At 59.0% G+C, this 21,237-nt stretch overlaps 1 protein-coding gene across 1 annotated transcript in view; it reads right to left on the minus strand.

Moving 5' to 3' along the window:
- The window catches only part of CFAP74 (cilia and flagella associated protein 74), a 55,401-nt gene that overhangs the window by 11,513 nt on the left and 22,651 nt on the right, over positions 1–21,237 (minus strand). Inside the window, exons 13-24 of the mRNA XM_090268468.1 lie at positions 20,994–21,167; positions 20,420–20,538; positions 19,332–19,398; positions 18,867–18,956; positions 11,925–12,089; positions 10,580–10,715; positions 5,762–5,832; positions 5,127–5,249; positions 2,954–3,075; positions 2,046–2,174; positions 1,557–1,644; positions 624–797 (exon numbers count right to left, since the gene is read on the minus strand). Coding sequence (XP_090124594.1) covers positions 624–797; positions 1,557–1,644; positions 2,046–2,174; positions 2,954–3,075; positions 5,127–5,249; positions 5,762–5,832; positions 10,580–10,715; positions 11,925–12,089; positions 18,867–18,956; positions 19,332–19,398; positions 20,420–20,538; positions 20,994–21,167 — 1,458 coding nt within the window. The remainder of the gene's footprint in view (positions 1–623; positions 798–1,556; positions 1,645–2,045; positions 2,175–2,953; positions 3,076–5,126; positions 5,250–5,761; positions 5,833–10,579; positions 10,716–11,924; positions 12,090–18,866; positions 18,957–19,331; positions 19,399–20,419; positions 20,539–20,993; positions 21,168–21,237) is intronic.

Genomic DNA, 21,237 nt, shown 5'->3' on the forward strand with positions numbered 1-21,237 from the left:
GTCTGCATGCAGGCAAGCACATGCATGTGTATGCATCGACGAGTTTGCACGTGCATGCACATGTATATCGGACCGTCTATGTGCATGTGTATACATGTGTGTCCTGTGTGAGTGCATATACACCCGCATGCACGTGAGCACAGGCACATGCCTGCACATATGCATGTGTGGGTGAATGTCCACATGTGTGTAAATGTGTGCGCGAGAGCATGTGTCAGTGTGAGTGCATCTGTGTGTGCCTGCATGCACGTGAACGCATGCGTGCACCTGAGTGCCTGCGTATATGGTGTGCGTGCATGTAAGCATGTCTGTGTGCACGTGAGCGCGTGTTGTGGGCGGTGAGGTCTGCAGTGGGGCTGCTTCAGGAAGGGGACAGGCAGCCAGGTGCAGGCCTCGTGTCGGCTGCCCTGCAGGCCAAGGCAGGCCAGAGTTCCGGCAGGGAGGCAGAGGGGTCTGGGGTGTGATGGCTGCAGGGGGCCGGGTGGAGAGAGAGAGGGAAGGGACAGAGCAGGGCAGGTGAGGTGGCGACCGGGGGCAGCAGGGAGGGAGAGAGAGACAAACGGAGAGCGTCAGGCAGAGGCGTCTGGAGGTGGGCATGGAGTGCGGCGAGTGAGGCGCAGCACCTTGGGGAGCCCGACAAAGCCAAACTCCTGGGGCAGGAGGGAGCGGTTGTAGAGGCGGACAGGGGTCCTGACGGCCTCGTAGGTGGTGCAGTAGCCGAAGTCCACCTCCGCGGGGCTGAGCTCCAAGTCCGAGGTGGTGACGATGGCGTGGACGGTGAACTCCACCGGTTTGACCTGAAGTGAAAGGGTGAGCATGTTTCTGGTCATGTACAGTTTTTGCAAATATTCCCCAAAATAAGAAAAGGCAACCCTGGTGGGTGCGGCTCAGTGGATTGAGCACCGGCCTGCGAACCGAAGGGTCGCTGGTTCGATTCCCAGTCAGGGCACAGGCCTGGGCTGCGGGCCAGGTCCCCAGCTGGGGGCACGTGAGAGGCAACCACACACTGATGTTTCTCTCCCTCTCTTTCTCTCTCCCTTCTTCTCTCTAAAAATGAATAAATACAATCTTTTACTTTAAAAAAAAAAGGCGCAAGCATTGCTGTGGCCCATGGCACACCCCTTCACAGACATGATTCTCCCTTCAAAAGAACCCACTCTCCTGTCAGCCCTGACCTTGGAAGGAGTGGAAGCAACTGTCACAAAGAGGTGCCAAAGGGCAGGCATGGGCATGTTAGAACATGTGTGTGCACACACACGCGCACGTACAGAGGGTGTGCACGGCACAGGCGCTGCGGTCTGTGTGCATGAGTGTGAGCGAGGGCACACTGAATCTGGGTGCAGGACAGCCCCGCTGGCCCTGGACAGCACTCAGAACCTCTCTGATCCACAACCCCCTCCCTTTGTCCACTGAGCAGGGGCTGCTGGGGCAGGTGGCAGATTTGTAGGCCAGGCCATTGGAAACCAGCCAGCAGCCTTGCTGGAGTGCAGAGCCCAGCTCCCAGAGAACCCCCTGCTCCCTAAGGGCACCAGCATTCCCAGGAGGTCCCCACAGACCTGGTCAGCCACCCGTATCGTCATCGGGGCCTCCAGAACTCTGCTTTCCTTGTCAAAATACTTGCCCGCGTCTTCGGGGAGGGAGTGTCTGGAAGAGATAGCATGCACTCACCTGTACTGCTCTGGTTTACATTTTGCAAAATGACAGCAAAACTGACCTGAGTGGTGCTTTAAAATCATGCTATTAGCCCTGGCCGGAAGGCTCAGTCGGTTAGAGCATCGTCCCAGTACACCAGGCTGCAGGTTCAATCCCCAGTCAGGGCACAGACAAGAATCAGCCGGTGACGCATAAACAAGTTCAACAACAAATTGATTCCCCCACCTAGCCCCAACTTCCTCTCTCTCTCAAATCAACAAATTAAAAAAAAAAAAGCCACACAAAAGCCACGAAATGCTCCTGGCACCAGCCTCCTGTTTTCCGCAACCGGAAGCCTCGTGACGAGGCGGCAGCACCCCTCCTGCCTCGCCCCCTCCCCGCGCCACGCTCACCGGGGCAGGAACTTCAGCTGCACGGAGCAGGACGACAGAGCCTGGATGTAGCCCGTCTCCGGCAGCAGCTCCATGTGGCCCCTGAGCTCCTTGCACACCTCGAACTTCAGGCGAAGGGCAGCTTTGGACCTGTAGCGAGGGAGGGACACAGACAGGGACACCGTGGCCACGAACTGTGGCGGGATTGGCTGCGTCCCACCGTGCGGCCCTCCGGGGCGCCCAGCGGTGCCGTGGCAGCAGGAGCGAGGGTCTCCCGGGCCCGCCTCCTGGGTCTGCTGTCCCGCGATGGGATCTGAGGGTCCTCATCAGTGACACCCCCACTGCTGAAATATGGGGCCCGCCGGTTCTCAGAGACCTGGGAGTTTTCTGGGGAGACCCCTGCGGGGCAGGCGCTGGGCACTCGGCTGGGGGTGGGAACTTTGGGAGTGGGTGCACGGAAGGCCCCTGCACGGCCAGGCCTCGGTCAGTGACGGCAGCTCCTGTAAGCTCCGTCCCTGCTCCCAGCTCAGGACCAGCAGGAGCAGCCGAGGGTGCCCCTCGCCTGCCACACGGGCGCTGTGCTCTGTGATGTCGGTGCTCCTGCCGGGCCTCCTCAGCCCCTTCTCCCCAGAGGCTCCCCCACCCCTGCCACCCCGGATCTCCCCCAGATCAAGTGACAAGTCCGAGCCCTGGCCACACAGCCGGGTCTCTGTTCCCTGAGCTGCAGAAAGGCAGGTGGCGGCTGCCCAGGAGGATAGGGAGCTGTTTCCTTATCCGCCTGGGAACCGTGGGCCGTTGGCAAGGGCCTTCCAGAGGCTTCCATCGATGCTTCTTGCCTGACCAAGGGCTGGTGGGGCCTCCGTCCAGCCACGGCCCCGAGTCCGCAGCGGTCCAGAGACAAGCCAGCAGACCCGGAGGCCCGTGCTCACCGTGTGTGGACGAGGATGGAGTCCTGGTACAGCCGGTCATACATGCATATCTTCAGGTCCACGTTGGGCTTCGGCACCCACACCGGCACGTCCGCAGCGACGCCGATGGCTTGGAAATATAACTACATTTGCGCGTGTAAAGGCAACGACAGGTGCTTCCGTCAGCAGAGCCCGTTCTCAGACTCAGGACGGGGTTCCTAACTCCTACGAGCGTGAGGGCTCCCGCGAGCCACGCCCTGGGGCGCCAGGCACCCGTCACAGTGCGTAATTACGAAAACCTTTCTCACTGTAAACATTTTCAAACAAAAATAGGAGGGCTTCATGAGGGCCACGAGCCCTCCATGCGGCTTCGTAATGAGCGACGCGTTAGCTGTCGGAGAAACGCTTTCTCCAGAGTGGTGTTGTCACCCAGACAGGTGGACACGTCACAAAACCCTCACAGCCAAAGCAAGCTGGAAGCTCGAAGTCGCGGGGAGACCCAGGCAGAGAGGGCGCTGCCTCCCCCGGCAACCGCATCCTGGGCCTCAGGAGTCTGGGTTCGTGGGTGTCCTGTGAGCCGGCCTGATACACGGCAGCCCCGCAGGCCGGGCGGGTGACCAGCCCTTCCAGATACCCGCCCGCAGGCCTGACGGCACGAAGCAGGGCCTGCTCCCCTCTACAACCTGCAGGTCTTGTGACACCTGGAACATGCCAGCCACCAGAGACCTGAGCCCCAGGGTCACCAAGACACACATCCGACGTCGGGCCAGGAACAAGCTTGCTCGGGATAAGTGGGCAACAGGAGAGTCAGGGAGTCCACGTCCCTTAAAGGCCGAGCTGTGCCGGCCAACAGTTACTGCTGGAGGGGCCTGGGAGGCCCAGGGCAGCGACCGCCCTGCACTCCAGGGCATCATGAGAAAGCAGGTGTCGGCGGCCAGGTGAGCAGACGATGCGGTGACACGTGACCGGCCAGGCTAAAGACAGACCCGAGGCTCGGAGGACAGATGAGGGAAGCTCCAGAGGATCCAGGAAGCAGACGGGGCGCCGGCAACGGAAGCCCCGCCCACACAGGAGTGCAGCCAGGACAGGGAAGAGGCAGATCGGGGTGTATCCTGGTGACACGAGGGACAGGGCAGCCTGACCTGGGCTGCTCTCGCCCGAAGACAGTGGGGGGCATGAATGGGAGGGACCCCGAGATGCATCTTACTTTGGTCCTAAGAAGTGCTGGGGGAGCCCCGCTGGGGACACAGCCCACCTTGGGGATTTCCTCCTTCCACACATGAGAGAGAATATGTTACAAGGGACTCGTGTGCCGGGAAAGGGAGGGGACTGTCCCATGGAATGGGGAAGCTTTCCAACTAATGAGATAAAATGCAACTGACAGCAACCCGATCACAGCACTGACAACAAGGAAATGACAGAGGAAAGAAGGTCACGAACGAACAACAGCCCTAAGTCAGATGGGAGGAGCGAGACTCCGCACACACTCCGTGGGGCCGACAAAGGGAATGTGAGGCAGATGCCACCACCCTCAGTGGCTGGAAGCTCAGGTGGCACCAGCGGCGGGACAGAGACGGAGCACGGCTCTGGGGAAGGGCAGGCCCATCCAGGTTAGTTCGCAATGAGACCAGCCAGGAGCCTCGTGCCCGAGCAACGATGCAGCGCAGGGCGCGCTCTGCAAACGCAGGCACAGCCCGCCCAGACCACAGCCGTGAGGGGGGGCCGCCTGGGAAGAACGGGGGGGCCCGGGACACGCGAGGCGGCCAGCGAGCTTCCCCAGCCCTCGGGCAAGCGCACCGCCTTCTTACGTGCGGCCCGGTTCTACAATCAAAGAAAACTTTAACCAAAAAAAAGTCTGCATATCATATTACCGGAGCGTAATGCTGTAGACTTTTAAAAAGCAAATGACAAGAAGTAATGAATAAAAAGTTCAACTACTTTGAAATTAAGAAAGATATTTCTAGTGATTAAGAGCAAGGGCTGTGTGCAGACACATGGACGTGTGTGTGCTTGTGCGTGGGAATGTGTGTGCATGAACGTGTGCATGGATTGTGCATGCATGGACATGCACACGTGCACATGGATGTGTGGGCGTGTATCACTGTTGGCTGCAGGTGCCAATGTCCACGTCACCAACCAGCCGCCAGTCCAGGCTGCGGTGACAGTGTGCACGGAACGGCCGCAGGAGGCTCACCGTTGGGCACTGCTGGTTCCTGAAGACGACCTTGAACCTGGCCTGGACTCTTCCTGGGGTGACCGGGGAGAAAATGATGGGCACTTTGACGGAGCTGAAGGGGCCAATGTCGCCCTCTGTTATCTGCACAGGGAGACAGATGTCACAGGGCCAATCAGGCTTCGCGTTGCCACGAAGGCCCCTCCCACTGCCCTCGCCACGGCCTGTGTCCCTGTGAGGGTGAGCGGTGGCAGGTCCTCTGGGCCACACAGACACTGACCCCAAGCCTGGCTATGCCCTGCAGAGACGCACTGTCTGGGATCCCGGCTGAGGGGAGGAGGAGAGGGCAGGCTCCCCCAGCCCAGGCCTGCTCTTCTGGGGGACCCTCGATCCTTGCACACACTCGACACCAGGGCTTGGCAGGCCCCGCACCCAGAAACCAACCCAGGCTGCTGTGGTCCTGACAGACCCAAGCATGGGACGGGGTGGCTGGGTGTGGGCTCAGACAGCCAGCTGCTCAGAGGCTTCATGTCCAGGCACCAGGCAAGTCTAGGCCGGCCCTGGTGCCGTGGCAGGGCCACCTCGGGGAGGGGTCAGCAGCCCAGGGGCGTGCGGCTGGAGGAAGGTGGGCTGGGGAGTAGGGGGGCTGTGCTGACCTCCCCCAGCGAGAGCTCAGCCTGCTCCTTGCTGGGGGCTGCGGTCATGATGATGGTCACTCCCTCTGATCCTGGAAGAGAAGGCACTTCAGGTGTAGGAGCTGGCCAGGCAGGCAGGGCGCAGCTCTGCCAGATGCATCGGAGCCGCGGTCAGCCTCCTAAAACTGCAGGCAGTGGGGTGTCGGGGTGGGACCCCCTCCTTCCCCCAGACCACCTGCTGCTCTGGGCACGTGGAAGGAAGCAGGGAGCCGGGGTGGGAGAGGCTTTGGCCAGAACCCCAGCGAGGGGAGGGTGGGTGCAGCGGCCTGAGGGCGGACAGAGCCCCCAGCCGGCCTCTGCAGGTCACGTCCGAGCAGGAGAGGGGACACGACACGGGCTCCAAGGGGGGTTTGTGTGAAAACGAAGAAACAGCAGAATGTCGACGGGCAGGGCTGGGCAGAGGGGCGGCTGCTGCAGGGAGAGGATGGGCCGCAGCAGTGGGACCCCGAGGCAGGGGCACGGCCAGGGTGGGGCAGCAGGGCCCACTGTCTGGGGGAGCCCCTCCCGAGGTCCAGTTTCCTAGTGACCTGGTGGAGCAGAGGCACTGCTACGTGTTGAGAAATTTTAACTGAGATCATCTTCCAGGACTTCTGAAAGTTCACAGCCTAACTCATCGCGGGTCCTGTGTTGCTGGGGTGCACATGGCTGGCCTGCTGCGATCACCTCGTCCCCACGGGTGGCTGTGGACCCTGACCACCCCCCTTGGGGTCTGAGGGAGCACCCCAAGAACAGGCGGCCGTTTATCGGGAAGGCTCCGGAGAACCGGTGCCGTCTCCTCTCTCCTGAGGCGGTTTTCTGTTGACTTTGCACGTGGACAGAGAAAACTTGACAGGCAAGGCCAAGGTCAGCATCTTTTCCCAGCTGTTCGCTGTCCAGCTGAGTCCCACGGGTGGCCCTGGACTCTGCCTGTGGCCAAATCATTGCTGCCAGGGCTGTGCCCCGCTCCTGGGCTATGGCTGGAGAGGCAGCAGGGCTCCTGAAACTTGCTGGATTGGCACCCTGTCCAGAGGCCACAACCGTCACTAGGGCAGAGGAAGGAGGGGGTGAGTCCTTGTCTGCTTCAGGGGTCACCGCTCTGACAACCCGGATCTGCGCTGGGGGTCAGGTGCTTCCTTCTGCGTGGGTGGCGTCCCAGGGTGGAGCCACGCTGGGCCATTTGCTGAGAACGCACGAGCTTTATAAATACTAGCCAGGCCTGTTAACGGTTTGGAAAGTTTTAATTATCTGCTCCACGCTTCTGCCCCATTCTGTCCCGGAGTGGACGTTGGCTGACTTCCTGCAGGTGCATCTAGATGTGTTCCAACACCTCAGAGACCCCCAGCGAGGGTCCCCCGAGCACTGCCTCTCCCCGACTCCTGCAGACGGGCTTGGCCTCGCGCTGCCCTCCACGGCTCGTACCGCTTCTTTCGCGTTTCCACGCGTCTGTCTGCATTCGGGACTGTTCTCAGGGTCTGTCACCGGCTCACTCTCTCCCTTCAGCAGCGTCTAACCTACAGCTGCCCGTTGACTGCGGCTTCATTTGTGAGGGTCACATTCTTGCTTCTGAAGTTTCACTGGGCTGAGCGCCCAGATCCACCAGGTCTCATTCTTTCATGATGTTCTTCACGTCACAAGCGGGCTCCACTCGCCGCCGACCCCACAGCGCACAGGCCCCGCGGGAGACGGCCCCCCTTTGGCGCGGCTGCCGCGCAGGCTGCGGAAGTGTGTGGCGCCCTGAGTGGGAACTGCTTTGAAGACCAGGGGACTAATTAGTAGAGAGGACAAGAAGCAGAGAGGCTAAACCGCCAGAAAATGAGACTGGAAAAAAAAAAAAAAAAAAGGTAGAACCAACGTGAAGCACAAAACAAGACGGGAACACACGCAGACGCGCGAGGGGACCCGGGAGACCGGCTCTACGGCAGCAGTGGGTTCGCTCTCACGTGTAAGCCGCAGCCGCCTCCCAAGTCCTCGCCGTTGGACGCAAGATGCCTATTGAGACGTTTATTCCACTGCTCAAAACAGTATCTGAACTTGTCGATTTTTAAAAAAGGTTTTATTTATTTATTGCTAGAGAGCAGGGAAAGAGACGGGAGAGAGAGAGGGAGAGAAAGAGAGGGAGAGAAATGTCGATATGCACGACATCCATCGACTGCTTGCCTCTCACGCGCCCCCAGCTGGGGACCCTGCCCGCCACCCAGGCCTGTGCCCCGACTGGGAAGCGAACCGGCGACACTTAGGTTCGCAGGCTGGTGCTCAGTCCACTGAGCCGCACCTGCCAGGGCCTCTCTTGTCAATTTTGACGCCTTTTAGTGCTTCTGCCGCTTTTTTGTTTCATCTCTCCCACGTCGGCGAAATGTTTCCCTTTGAGGACTTTTTTCATGCAGGGAAAGGAGAAAGTCACTTGGGGTGAGGTCAGGTGAATAGGGAGGGTGGGGCATGGGGACCCTGATATTTTTGGTCAGAAACTGCTGAACACTCAGCACAGGGTGGGCAGGTGCGCTCGGAAATCACCCGCATGAAATGGGCAAGTGTGTGGAAAGAATCTTCAAAAAAAAAAAAAAAATCCCCTGAAGCCGAACGCCTCACACACCAGCAGTGGGTGCTGATCCAGGCAGGCCCCTGGGACACTCACCTGCCTAGTGGGGGGCTCCCCCTTCCAGAATATGGTTTGTTTTCTTGGGTCCCCCCTGGTATCGAGAATTGCAATAAATGTAAACAGACTACTACCTTCTCTGAAAAAAGTCAAAGACTGCCAGACTGCATGAGCTAACCAAAGGTGCTGACGACCTCTAGACTAAACCAGCAATTTTCAACCTTTCTCATCTCAGGGCAAACAAACTAATTACTAAAATTCTGCGGCACACAAAAAATAGTATATTCTTGGTTGCTCTGACAAAAATATGGGTATAATTTTATGGTGCCTGTTGCCATTTTTGACAGTCTAAGGGGAAGGAGGTCAGTGCCCCTGACTAGCCAGGTACTGCGGCACACGGGTCGAAAATCACTGCTGTAAACTACAAAACATTTCTAAAAAAAATAAAAGAAGACCTAATTAAATGGGAATACGTACCACATTTATGAATCAAAAGACTCAATACTGTTAAGACATCAGTTCTCCCCAGATTGACCTACAGAGTCAATGCTATGACAATCAGACACTGGCCCTGACCAATGTGGTTCAGTGGGGTGGGCGGCGTCCTGCAAACTGAAAGGTCGCCGGTTCGATTCCTGGTCAGGGCACCTACCTGCCTCGGTTGTGGGCCAGGTCCCCAGCTGGGGGCATTTGAGAGACAATCGATGTTTTTCTCCATCTCTTTCTCCCTCCCTTCCCCACTCTTTAAAAATAAATAAAATCTTAAAAGCTATTTCTAAAGTTTACATGGAAATAAACACACGGTACCTAAACTGTCCAAAGCAAGTCCCGAGGGAGAAAAGAGAGAACAAAGCTGGCTCACAGCGGGTGGCTGTTAAGACTCGCTCGAAAGCTACAATAACCAAGACAGCGCAGAGCTGGGGTGAGGACGCATAAACAGACCGACTGAGCAGAATGGGGCGTCCAGAGACGCGGCCACACTTTCAGTTCACTGGCAACTCAGACAACGTGTCGAGTTATGACGAAGAGAACACGTCACTCCGACAGGGAAAGGAAAGTGTCCAACCCACGCGGCAGGAGCAGCAGGCCGTCCACGTGGGAGAAGGGACCCCAGACACCCCTCACGCCACGCGCTGAGCTCCAGACAGACTGGACAGAACACGAGGCTGTGTCCACGTCTTCATGACCTTGGTGTAGGAAAAATGCGCACGTGCTACAAAGGCATAAAAATCAGAACCCTCGTACGAGCTGATGGAGACTTGCAAACACTGAGGTTGTGAGCTCAGAACAGGGGCCACAGGGAGTGCGCAGGGACCGGGGGTGGGGGGCAAGCCTGGTAGCATCGCTCGCTGTCCACGTGCTTAGCGTCGGGGAACCGGAAACTCATCCAGGTCTGCTCCAGAGAGACAGGCAACCCGACAGAGAGGCGGGGGAACCCTCGCGGATGCGCGCTGAGTGGCACAGTCTGGGCCCCTCCCGCTGGAGGGGACGCATGAACGTGTTGGAGACAACAGGACAGCAGTTGACAGCGGTGAGGCTGCGCTCACCCTCGGTGCAGCCAGGACACGTGAGGCGTGTGCCACACAAACGCACAGTCAGATGTGGCCCTGCGCGGGCAAGCCCCGTGACCAAGACGGGCCGCCGTCGGGCGGGAACAGGAGGGCGGCTCGCGCATCCGTGTGGACAGGCCCGAGCTCAGCGCATGCCTCACAGGAGACGGTGTTCGCTGTCGTGCCCAGAACGCCAGTGCCGTCCCCACAGGGGCGGAAGCAGGTCTGCGGACACGTGCCCACAGGCAGCACACTCGGGGGAGGCGCGGGGGCGCTGAGCCGATCCTGGGCAGGGCCACCCTGCAGGGACGCGTGTCCTTCCCGAGCTCCGCGGCGGGCCCTGGGCCAGTCTCAGCTGCCCTCACTGACATGTGCCCCATCCGGGGGTCTCGGGCCCTCCCCACCGCCCCTCCCCACCAGGCTGCTGCGCCGTGGGCAGGGCTCCACGGGTGTCCAACAGGGACTTTCAAGGGTGGGGAGGAGGACGAAGCTTCGGCGGGCGAGCCCAAAGCTGGGGGTCTGAGGCCTCCTGTGCGCTTCAGGGTGCACGCGGATGTCCATCCCTGCGTCTCCCTGGCTTCGCTGACTGCGCGGCTCTTTGCTCGTCCCCTGTCAGAACCTCAGCCTCCCTGGGGCCTCCGACCCCGCCCAGCTCACCTGGGGGGCGATGGTCGTCCTGCTTCCTCTGGCTGAGCACGTCCCCCCGGGAGGACATGCCTTCCAGCTGCTGCTCAGAGACGCTGGAGAGCACTTTGTCATAAAACCCTTTGTCTTCTGAGGTGAAGACGCTGCTCTGAAAAGAAAACTTGACGTCTTTGTTGTCACCTCCTCCCTGCCTTTCCCATCCAAGCGCCTGGGGCCCCTCGCCAGGAGGGCCGCATGGGCGGGGGCTGCTGGCTCGCATGCCGACCCCCCTCCCCGCAAGCCGAGGGCTCCCGCTCTGCCCGCACTCGCCCAGGTGCTCCTGCCGGTCCCCGCAGGCCCTGGCACGGAGCCCAGTGCATGCTCCTGCCCTCCTCCTGATCCCGGGGACGCCAGGCCTCTCTCCCGGTGACGGGGACGGTGACAGGGCAGCCACCCCAGGCCCCAGCTCCATGCTCTCCAGGCTTCGGTCTGGCTGCAGGCCTGGGGCTGCCCCGGCCGCACCTCTGCTTCTCCCCAGAGCTCACTGCCACCCCGTCCTCTGTACTGTGCTTACAACAGACTGACAGTGCCCACCGTGTGCACCTCAAGGGCCGCAGGGGCACAGAGAGACAGGACGCTGCCTGGGCAGAGCTACTGTCCAGACAGACAGACACCCACCAGGAGGACACAGGGCCAGTGCCTATGAGGCGTCCTGAGGGGCCCGGGCATTTGTCCCCGCCCAGCAAGCCCAGCCTTGTGTCCCCCCCACCCCCCCACCCCCCCAGCCCCGGGCCACCCCATCACCCAGCAGGCCTGGCCCATCCCACCTCTGCTGCAGCAGCCGGTCCCTATCGCTGCCTGGAGACCCCCTCTGTCCCTCCCTGGGGGCCATACATCCAGGGCCTTTGCTGAGGCCCCTCGTCATGGCGGACAAAGCTGCAAAGCAGGAGCTCAGTGCCTCTCGTCCAGAAGGGCTGGCTGGTTTGGTTGTGTTTTAAAAAGGCAACGTTTCCCTCCCCCGCCCTCCCCCCCAGTGTCCCAGGCGCGCCGGAGCGGGATCCTCAGGGGCGCCCACTTAGCGGCACACGCGCCAATGCACAGCCCTCCGGGGAGGGGGATGCCCACCTGGGCCGCCCGCCCCCATGCTGGGCCCGAGGGGCTCATAGGCCTGCAGCCCTCGGCCCCCACCTAGCCACCACCCGCTCGAGGGGGGACTGCACCCCGCTGAGCTGTCCTGGCAGCCTCGGGGCCCTGGTGTCCTCCTTAGGGAGACTGGGGTCTCCCCCGCAGGCCGCCCCGCCCCCGCCCCGGGCGCAGACCTCTCGGCACCGGCGCCAGGGCCCCACGGCCCTCTCTGAGCAGCCGCAGCAACACTCACAATCCTTGCGACCGATGGGGAGGCGTCCATCTCGCAGGACTCTGAGGCCAGAAGGAACTTGAACCTGGTGCCCAAGCCGCCGGTGTTGGTCAGCGTGATGGCCCGGGAGGCCGTCGCCCCCACCACGTAGCTGCCGAAGTCGATGAGGTCCTTGTCGAGGGACAGCTGCCAACAGGCGCCGCGTGGGCAGGTGACTGGGCCGGGCGGCAGCTGAGCCCCTCCCCCGCCTGTCCCCGCAGCCCCAGGGTGCGGGGAGCCCTGCCTGCCTCCTGCGGGGGGCGGGGGGCAGCACCCAGCTCTGCAGGGACAGGCAGGACCCGCACACCCCGGGGACACCATCCACCTCCTGGACTCACAGCCTGTGGCTGATCACAACCCGAGCCCAGTTTTTAAACTCAAGTCGGCTAAAAAGAAATGCGCTATCGAGTCATGAGCAGACGTGGAGAAACCCTAAGTGCATATTATTAAATGAAAGGAGCCAATCGGGAAAGGCTACGTCCTGTACGATTCCAACGACGTGGGTTCTGGAGCAGCCAGGCCGCGAAGACAATAGAAGGATCCGTGGCTACCCATCAATAAGAGGCTCAACACAGCGGGAACACGTAACAATTATGAACACTTAGCACCTAACGAGAGGCCATCAGAACATGTACTGGAAGCAAAATTTGGCAGCAGTGAAGGGAGAAACAGCTGGTGGTACGACACGCCTCTCACACGAACGGCAGAACCACCGCGCAGAAGACCGGGAAGGGTGGCGGGCGCAGAGCGAGGCCGCACTGACCCCCGGCCTCAGCCAAGGGCAGCGCACGCTCCCAGGGGCACATGGTCCGTTCGCCAGGACAGACCCCATGGGAGGCCACATGTCACGTCTCACAGACTTCGACGGACATCATACCAGTACATTCTCCAACTGCAGCAGGCGAAGTTAGAAAATTTACAAAATTGTGGAAATTAAACACTTTCTCAAACAACCAATGGACCAAAGAAGAAATCACAAGAGAAATTAGAAAATACAGACAGAAGAAAATAAGACACGACAAACTGACACCTACAGGTTGCGGAGAAGGCGGAGCTCAGGGCCGACGTGAGGAACAAGAGCTGTCAGGTCGGCAGCCCCACTCCCAACGAGGAAACTAGGAAAGAGGCACGGACGAGCCCAGAGCTACCGACAGGAAGGGCCTGACACAGATCAGAGCAGACACACGAAATAGAGTCCAGAAAAACCAGAGGAAAAAATCAGGGAAAGGATCCATAAAACTGACAAACCTTCAGCAAAAGGGACTGAGGGAAAACGGACCCAGATTAACAGAATCAGGAACAAAGGCGAGGGCATTGCTGACTTGAGGGAACTACAACGGGTGACGAGAGGACTGTGACCGGCTGCCTGCCAACGACCTGGGTGGCCCAGAAGGAACGGACACATGCCTGGAAACACAGAACTCACAAGCAAACGGCAAAGAACCAGGACTCTGCGTAGACCTGCACGCGGTCAGGCCAGGAAACCAGAAAGGGAAGTGTGTGTGCAAGTGGGTGGGCGCGCGTGGCCTGCGCGGGGCAGGCGGGCTGCGGCCACCGGACTCAGAGGAGCCCTGCAGACACGCAGACGCCGCACCGAGGCTGTGCTCAGGGGCCCGGTGGCCGCCGCAGAAAGAGCCGTGCGCTGCCAGTGGGAGTGATGGAGTGGGCATGCGTGTGCGGACGGCGGCAGGACCGCATGGTGGTGGGGAGCACAGGGCACCCCTGCGGCCACGCCCCCTTCGTCCTTTCCATGACAGAGCCCCTGAGATTCAGCTGCACACAGCGCGGCCCTGGAAAGACAACCTCCCAGCCTTCAGAAGCAAGGGAGACACTGAGACATTCCCAGGAAAACTGAAGTGGAGGACCTCACGGCCATGAGGCCTCCCGGCCAGACGTGGTCAGGGAGCAGGAGGCCAGGCAAGGGCGCTGTGAGAGGCGAAGGCGTCAGAAGGGTGCACGTGGAACAGTCTGTAACTCCCCGTTCCGTTTTCTCAATGGTTCAAGAGACTAATAGTTTTTAGAAAATCCCCGTCCAAGAAAATGTTCATTGATTTCAGAAGGAGGACGTGTGGGGGCAGACCCGTAGAAAACTCCAATGACTTGGCCTTTGGGATGCGCCCCAACCAGAGATCCACCCGCAGCCTCTGGGTGCGCGGGACGAGGCTCCAGCAAACTGAGCCCCAGGCCAGGGCAGACTAATACGTTTTCTTAAAAAGTATTTTACTTACTCAGTTTTAGAGGGAGGGGAAGGGAGGGAGGTCAGAAGGAGGGAGAAAGAGGGAGAGAAACATCAGTGTGTGGTTGTCTCTCACACGCCCCCAACTGGGGACCTGGCCCACAACCAGGTCTGTGCCCAGACTGGGAATTGAACCAGCGACCCTTTAGTTCACAGGTCGGCATTCAGTCCGCTGAGCCACACCAGCCAGGGCTAGTAGGTTTTTATTTTTTTAAAAGCAATTAGTCTAAAAGCTAGTGTTATTGTAACTTTTGTGTGTAACTCCACAATCTGTTTCCTATGTAACAGATAAATGCATTTTAAAAGTTATTAGTTTGGACTTCCAGCCAAGATGGCGTCATAGGTAGACACACTTCGCCTCCCTCCACAACCATAGGAAGGATCACGTCTACCTCAAAATTAAAAACAACCAGAACTACCAGAAAATCGAACTGCATGGAAGTTCAACAAAGATATAAAGACGAAATACCCAGACAGGCAGGAGGGGTGGAGCCAGGGTGGAGAGGACACGTGGTGGTGGCAGCAGCAGGTCAGAAAGTGCAGTCACACATTTTAAAGTCAGGAGGGACACCTGCAGAGCGCTCCTAACCCCAGACCAGACCACGCAGCTCACGGGCCCAGCCCCGGGGAAAATCAAGCCTCATTGCTTCTGACCGTGCAGACCAGTGGGGGTTGGGGCAGAGGAAGAAACTGCCGGTCTCTCAGCAGAGTACGCTTGTTTAAAGGGCCCCCACAGTCCTAGAATGTCTGCAGACACACCCACTCTGGGAATGACAGCCAGGTCAACAGCTAGAGGGGCGCCAGTCCCATACGGAAGTGGGAGAGGTGCCTGGAAAAGGGGTGAGCGCTGAGCAAGCAGCATTGTTCCCTCTCGGACCCTTCCCCCCCACACAGCGCCACAATGTGGTGAAACAGGTCGCCCTGCACTGCCGAATACCTAAGGCTCTGCCCCTTACAACGTAACAGGTGCAACAGTTCTACCTCAGACACAGAGGCAAACACACACAGGGGCCTGTCAGAATGAGGAGACAGAGAAGTATGGCCCAAAAGAGGGAACAGAGCAAGGTTCCAGTGGGAGAACTAAGTGATTCGGAGATAGCCAGCCTAACAGACGAGGAGACAGACAACCTAACAGATGCAGAGTTCCAAACACTAGTGATAAAGATGCTCACAGACATGACAGATATGCTTAAGTAAGGCAGACGCATAAGAGAAGAAGTAAAGGCTATTCTAAGTGACACGAAGGAAAATCCACACAAAACCAAAGGTGAAGGGAAGGAAACTAGGGTTCAAATCAATGATTTTGAACATAAGGAAGAAATAAACAGTCAACCAGTACAGAATGAGGAAACAAGAATTCAAAAAAATGAGGAGAGGCTTAGGAACCTCTGGGACTACTTTGAATGTGCCAACATCCGAATCATAGGGGTGCCAGAAAGAGAAGAGGAAGAGCAAGAAATTGAAAGCTTATGTGAGAAAATAATGGAAGAAAACTTCCCAAATTTGGTGAAGGAAATAGACATACAAGTCCAGGAAGCACAGAGAGTCTCAAACAAGCTAGACCCAAGGAGGACCACACCAAGACACATCATCATTAAAATGCCAAAGGTTAGAGATAAAGAGAGAATCTTATAAGCAGCAAGAGAGAAGCAGAGAGTCGCCTACAAAGGGGTGCCTATAAGACTATCAGCTGATTTCTCAAAAGAAACTTTGCAGGCAAGAAGGGACTGGCAAGAAGTATTCAATGTGATGAAAAGCAAGGACCTACAACCAAGATGACTCTCTCCAGCAAAGCCATCATTTGGAATGGAAGGGCAGATGAAGTGCTTCCCAGACAAGGTAAAGCGAAAGGAGTTCATCATCACCAAGCCATTATTACATGAAATGTTAAAGGGATTTATTTAAGAAAAAGATCAAAACTATGAACACTAAAATGACAGCAAACTCACAACTATCAACTGAATCTGAAAAATAACAAAATCCAACTAAGCAAACCAGAATAGGAACAGCATCATAGGTGTGGGGGTCATTTGCAGGGTTATCAGCTGGGAGGGGGCGGGGGAGAAATGGGGAAATGGTGCAGGGACTAAGAAGCATTATCAGTTGGTACACAATAGACAGGGGGTAGTTAAGAATAATGTAGGACAGGGTGAAGCCGAAGAACTTATGTGCACGACCTGTGGACATGAACTAAGGGGGGGTAGCATTGCTGGAGGGAAGGGGGCACTGGACAGAGTAGGGCAAAGGGGAAAATATTGGGATAACTGTAATAGCATGATCAATAAAAATACTTAAAAAAATAAAAATAAAAATTATTAGTTTGGCCCTGGCCGGTGTGGCTCAGTTGGTTGGGCATCATCCCATAAACCGGAAGACTGCAGGCTTGATTCCCAGTCGGGGCACCTGCCTGGGCTGTGGGATCAGTCTCGGCTGCGACGCGTGCAAGAGGCAACCAGTCGATGTCTCTCCCTCTCTGTCTTGCTCCCTTCCCCTCTCCAAAATCAATAAGCACGTCCTCTGGTGATGACAGAAAAGAATCACTGGTTTGTTCGTGGACACACACGTGACAGAGGCCCAGCGTGTGACTCCCACAGCTGACGGCAGTTCGGCAGCCACTGCCAGGGGTTACAGCTTCAGGGTGTGAAAGGCAATCCCCATGGTAACCAGGAAGGAAACAGGAACAGAGGCTGCACAGGAGGAAAGGAGAAAGAACTGAAACATTTCACTACAAAAATCAAGCCCACACAGAAGACAGCGATGCAGGAAGCGCGGGACAGAAACACTGTGAGGCTCGGAGAACAGAGGCCCGGTGACAGCAGCGAGGAGCGGCCCCGGAAGGAAGGAAGGAAGGAAGGAAGGAAGGAAGCCCTGCTGCTGGCCACAGGGTGGCCGGACCCTGAGGGCATGGTGCTGAGTGCAGCAAGCCTGTCACAAAGGACAGACCCCGCATAATGTCACTTACAGAAGGTGCTCAGGAGGCAGCTGCAGAGGCAGGAAGCAGGTGGTGCCGGGGGCTTGGGGAGGGGAGGGGAGGGGAGGGGGGGTGAGTGTTTCCTGGGGACAGTGTGTCTGCTCTGCGAAAGGAGAGGTCTGAGCGGGCAGGTGATGGCTGCGCAGCGTTGTGGATGAGTTTATTACCACCCAGCTGCGCCCTGAAAAAGGGTTAGGAAGCAGGGTCGCCGGTTCAAGTCCCAGTCAGGGCACAGGCCTGAGCTGCGGGTCAGTTCAACCACACACTGATGTTTCCCTCCCTCTCTTTCTCCTTCCCTTCCCCTCTCTAAAATTAAATAAAATCTCAAAAAAAAAAAAAATCAATTTTGTACTGCAAAGAAAACAAAACCATCGACAAGACAAGAAGGCACCTGGAGGAAGAGAAATTCATGAATCATGTATTTAATAAGGGGGTAAGAACCAAAATATATAAAGAACTCATACAACTAAATAGCAAAAAAACGAGCAATCCAAATAAAAAAGTGGTCAGAGGACCTGAACAGACACTTCTCCAAAGTGGACACACAGATGCCAACAGACATATGAAAAAAAGCTCAGCGTCACTAATTATCATAAGTGCCAATTAAAACCACAGCGAGATATTATCTCACACCAGTCAGAATGGCCGTCATCAATAAACCAACAAACACCACGCGCTGGCGAGGACGTGGAGAGGGGCAACCCAGTGCCCTGCTGGTGGGGGCGCAGACTGGGGCAGCGTCTGGTGACAACAGTGTGGAGTTTCCCCAAAACACCAAAAATGTAACTGCGTTTTGACCCAGCGATTCCACTGCTGGGTATTTAACTGACAAACTAAATCAGCACTGAAGGGACGGACACCCGTGTTCACGGCAGCGTTGTTCACGACAGACAAGGTACGGAAGCAGCCAAGTGTCCCTGGCACCGGCAGACGAGTGGATAAAGAAAATGAGGAACATGTGCAATGAGTAGTATTCAGTCATAAAAAAGGAGGAGCCTGCCCTGGCTGCTGTGGCTCAGTGGCCTGAGCGCCGGCCTGTGAACTGAAAGGTTGCTGGTTTGAGTCCCAGCCAGGACACAGGGCTGGGTTACAGGCCAGGCCCCCGGTTGGGGGCGCGCGCAAGGCAACTGCACACTGATGTTTCTCTCCCTCTCTTTCTCCCTCACCGCCCCCCTCTAAAAAGACATATTTAAAAAATAAAGAAGATGGAACCCAGCCATGCGCCGCACGGATGGACCTTGAGGACAGTAAGCCAGACAGGGGGATACAAGTACCGAGCTCCATTCAGCGGAATCTGAAACACGGGGATTGAGAGAGCAAGCAGGTTGCTGGTTGTTGGGGGGAGTGGGGGGGCAAAGCGGGTGAAAGCGGTCAGAACGCACAGACTTCCTGGTCTGGGGGTGTGACGGGGGCGTGGTGACTGCAGCGCGGGGGACACCGCAGAGCTGCCAAGAGGACGCGCCTCTCCTAGAGAACCCTGGGGTCTCCGCTGGTGGCTGGGCGCTGTGGTCTGGGCTCCGCCCCGCACAGGGCTTGTCCCAGTTTTCCGGCCTGGATGTCAGCGCGTCCTTCTCGGGCGGTGTGCTGATGGCCCTGGGAGCCCCGCTAACCTGGGCTGCCACTGGGGCCCGGGGGCCACGGGAGACGGGGCCCCACCCCGCCCGCCAGGACACACACTCCCACACCAGCAGTCCCCGCCCGGCCGCCCGGGACTCACGGAGCACCGCTTGGTGGAGCACTTCAGTGGGACCGAAAACCTGCCTGTCTGAGCCAGAAATGAGATGCTTCCTTCCAGATCTTTATCGATCTGAAAGACAAAACCGGCCCAGCACGACCGTTCCTAACTCTGAGGGGGACACGTGCGACGCCTGACAAGCACAGCTTGGGCCTGGACCTGCCTAGCACTGGTGGCCCCGGAGGGTCGCACGCTGGCCGGAGCCTGGGGGACAGCCCACCCGTGAGCTGGACGGCCGCCTGGGCTCTGCCCAGCACTCAGGGACGCGTGCAGTGCTCCACAAACGCGACAGCAAACCACGAGCCCACTGAGAAGCTGTGTCCGTCCCCCAGCACGCCTGTCCCCGGAGCGCAGGGCGCAGCGGGACGCCGATGCCACCCCCACCCCCTCGACAGGTGGAGAAAAGCCCCCTTTCACGTCTTCTGGTTTGGGAACCGAGACACTCACCATGGGCTTGAAGGTGACAAGCGCTTCGCAGGACATACCGGCTGACATGGGACCGGGGGGGGCGAAGCTGCAGGCACAAGGGCGCAGGGCACACCTGTGATTAGATCTCTGTGGAAGGGGACTGCTCACTGCGCCACACTGGGGGTGCAGCCCCCGCCTGGGACGCACTGCAGAGCGGCCCCCACCTGCAGTGGCCCTGAGCTGCTGTCGTGACTCCCCCTCCGCCTGTCCTGGGTGCTGCGCTCACTGCCTCCCAGGGCTCAGCCCCCAGGGACCCTCCAGCGACACCTGCATGTCTCGTTGAGTGAGCGGAGGGACAGATGGAGGGAGGGAGGAGCGAGCAGAGGGGAGAAGTCCCCAGGGGCCAGCTCCGGAGGGAACACTGCCGTGGGGACAGCAGCAGCCACAGTTGCGCTGGGGACCCATGCCAGGCCAAGGCCCGAGGTGCAGGGTTTTAACACCGCGGTGAGGGGTGCATGCTCGGAAGGAGCCCGACAGCAGAAGCTGCACAGGGGCACTTGGAGGGCGTCAGCGTCCCGGTCGGGGTCCTGGGGCGGGAAGGAGCTCCCCGAGAACTTCACATGAGGCCCATTGCCTCAGGGCTGCAGCTGAGCTGAGCGCTGCGCTTGGAAACAGACACGCTCAACACCAAGCACAGGAACGTGTCCCCGGCTGGCACTGTCCCCGTGGCACTAGGGCGCCCTGGGGATGGGTCCCGCCCAGGAGGGTCACCCAGACTTGAAAGTAGGAGCAGGGCCAGGGTCACCGGCTGAATCCAGGGCCACAGGCACGAGGGGGCGCGGCCCTGGAGAAACGCGGGCTCGTTTGGAAATGAGAACCGTGGCAACTTAAGCGAGAGACACAGTCAGCCATGCCTGTGCCCACCACGCCACAGCTCGGCAGCGGGGGCCCCGAGGGCAGCGGGGGGCCGGGGACAGCACGGCGCGTCAGGCCGAGGGCAGCGCAGGGAGCCTGGCTGAGTTGGAGGACGGCCGGGGGGGGGGGGGGGGCCGGGCAGAGAACAGCAACAGGGACCCAGAGACAGCACGGGACAGTCCCTGCCACCACCCCATGCCCGCGGTGCTCACTCCACGCGCAGGAAGTCCCGGAGGTGCTCGTCCACGCCCTCCAGCTTACAGTAGTTGACGGCGTAGGTGGCGTTGATCAACGTCATCTTCTTCTTGTACACTTTTCCGACGTCGAAGTCCTAGAAACACCCGAACGGTTACTCGAAGCCTCCTGGCGGCCGCGTCAGCGCGTGCGCGAGGGGCACCCGTGCCGCCCGGAGACAGTGGGCCGCCGGCGCTGGCTGGGGACGGGGACGGTGGGGCTGGTGCAGCAGGGCGGGGTGGGGGTGGGGGCCGGGCTTGCAGGCGTCGGAGGCAGGAAGCAGCTGCCTGGTGCCCGGGGTGCGGGGAGCCGGGAGGGGAGAGCCGGGCTGGGCGGCCAGGGCCCGGGGCTGGGGTGATACCCTGGAGCCCACAGGCCCCTCCCCTGCAGAGCCCACGTCCTCACGCTCACTCGCCGCCACACGAGCCCAGGAGCCATATCCCCTTGGAAGGAGGCTGAGGCCTCCTGGGGCCGGTGTCTGACCCTCCAAGGAAAGGAGCCCAGCGACCTTCGACCCTCCCCTCCACGACCTGGGACCCCCGGGCGGCTCACCTTGAAGTGGATGACCTTGGGCTTACTGTTGAAGGGGCACCCTTTGAACTCCCGCCCGGACACCACCTGCTTGTGGACCACCCCGCTTCGCAGCCGCTGCAGGGTGCGGGCCAGGATGTCCCTGTCCATCTTGGTCCCTCTCATGGGCTTCCGGTCCACATCCTCTCTGGGCACCTGGGGACTCACAGGGGCAGAGACCTGCGCTGGAGAGCAAGGCCTGGCCAGCAGGGGGCCCCTGCTGGTC

Source organism: Furipterus horrens, unplaced genomic scaffold (assembly GCF_987537825.1).
Source record: "Furipterus horrens unplaced genomic scaffold, mFurHor1.1.pri manual_scaffold_3, whole genome shotgun sequence".
Lineage (NCBI taxonomy): Eukaryota > Metazoa > Chordata > Mammalia > Chiroptera > Furipteridae > Furipterus > Furipterus horrens.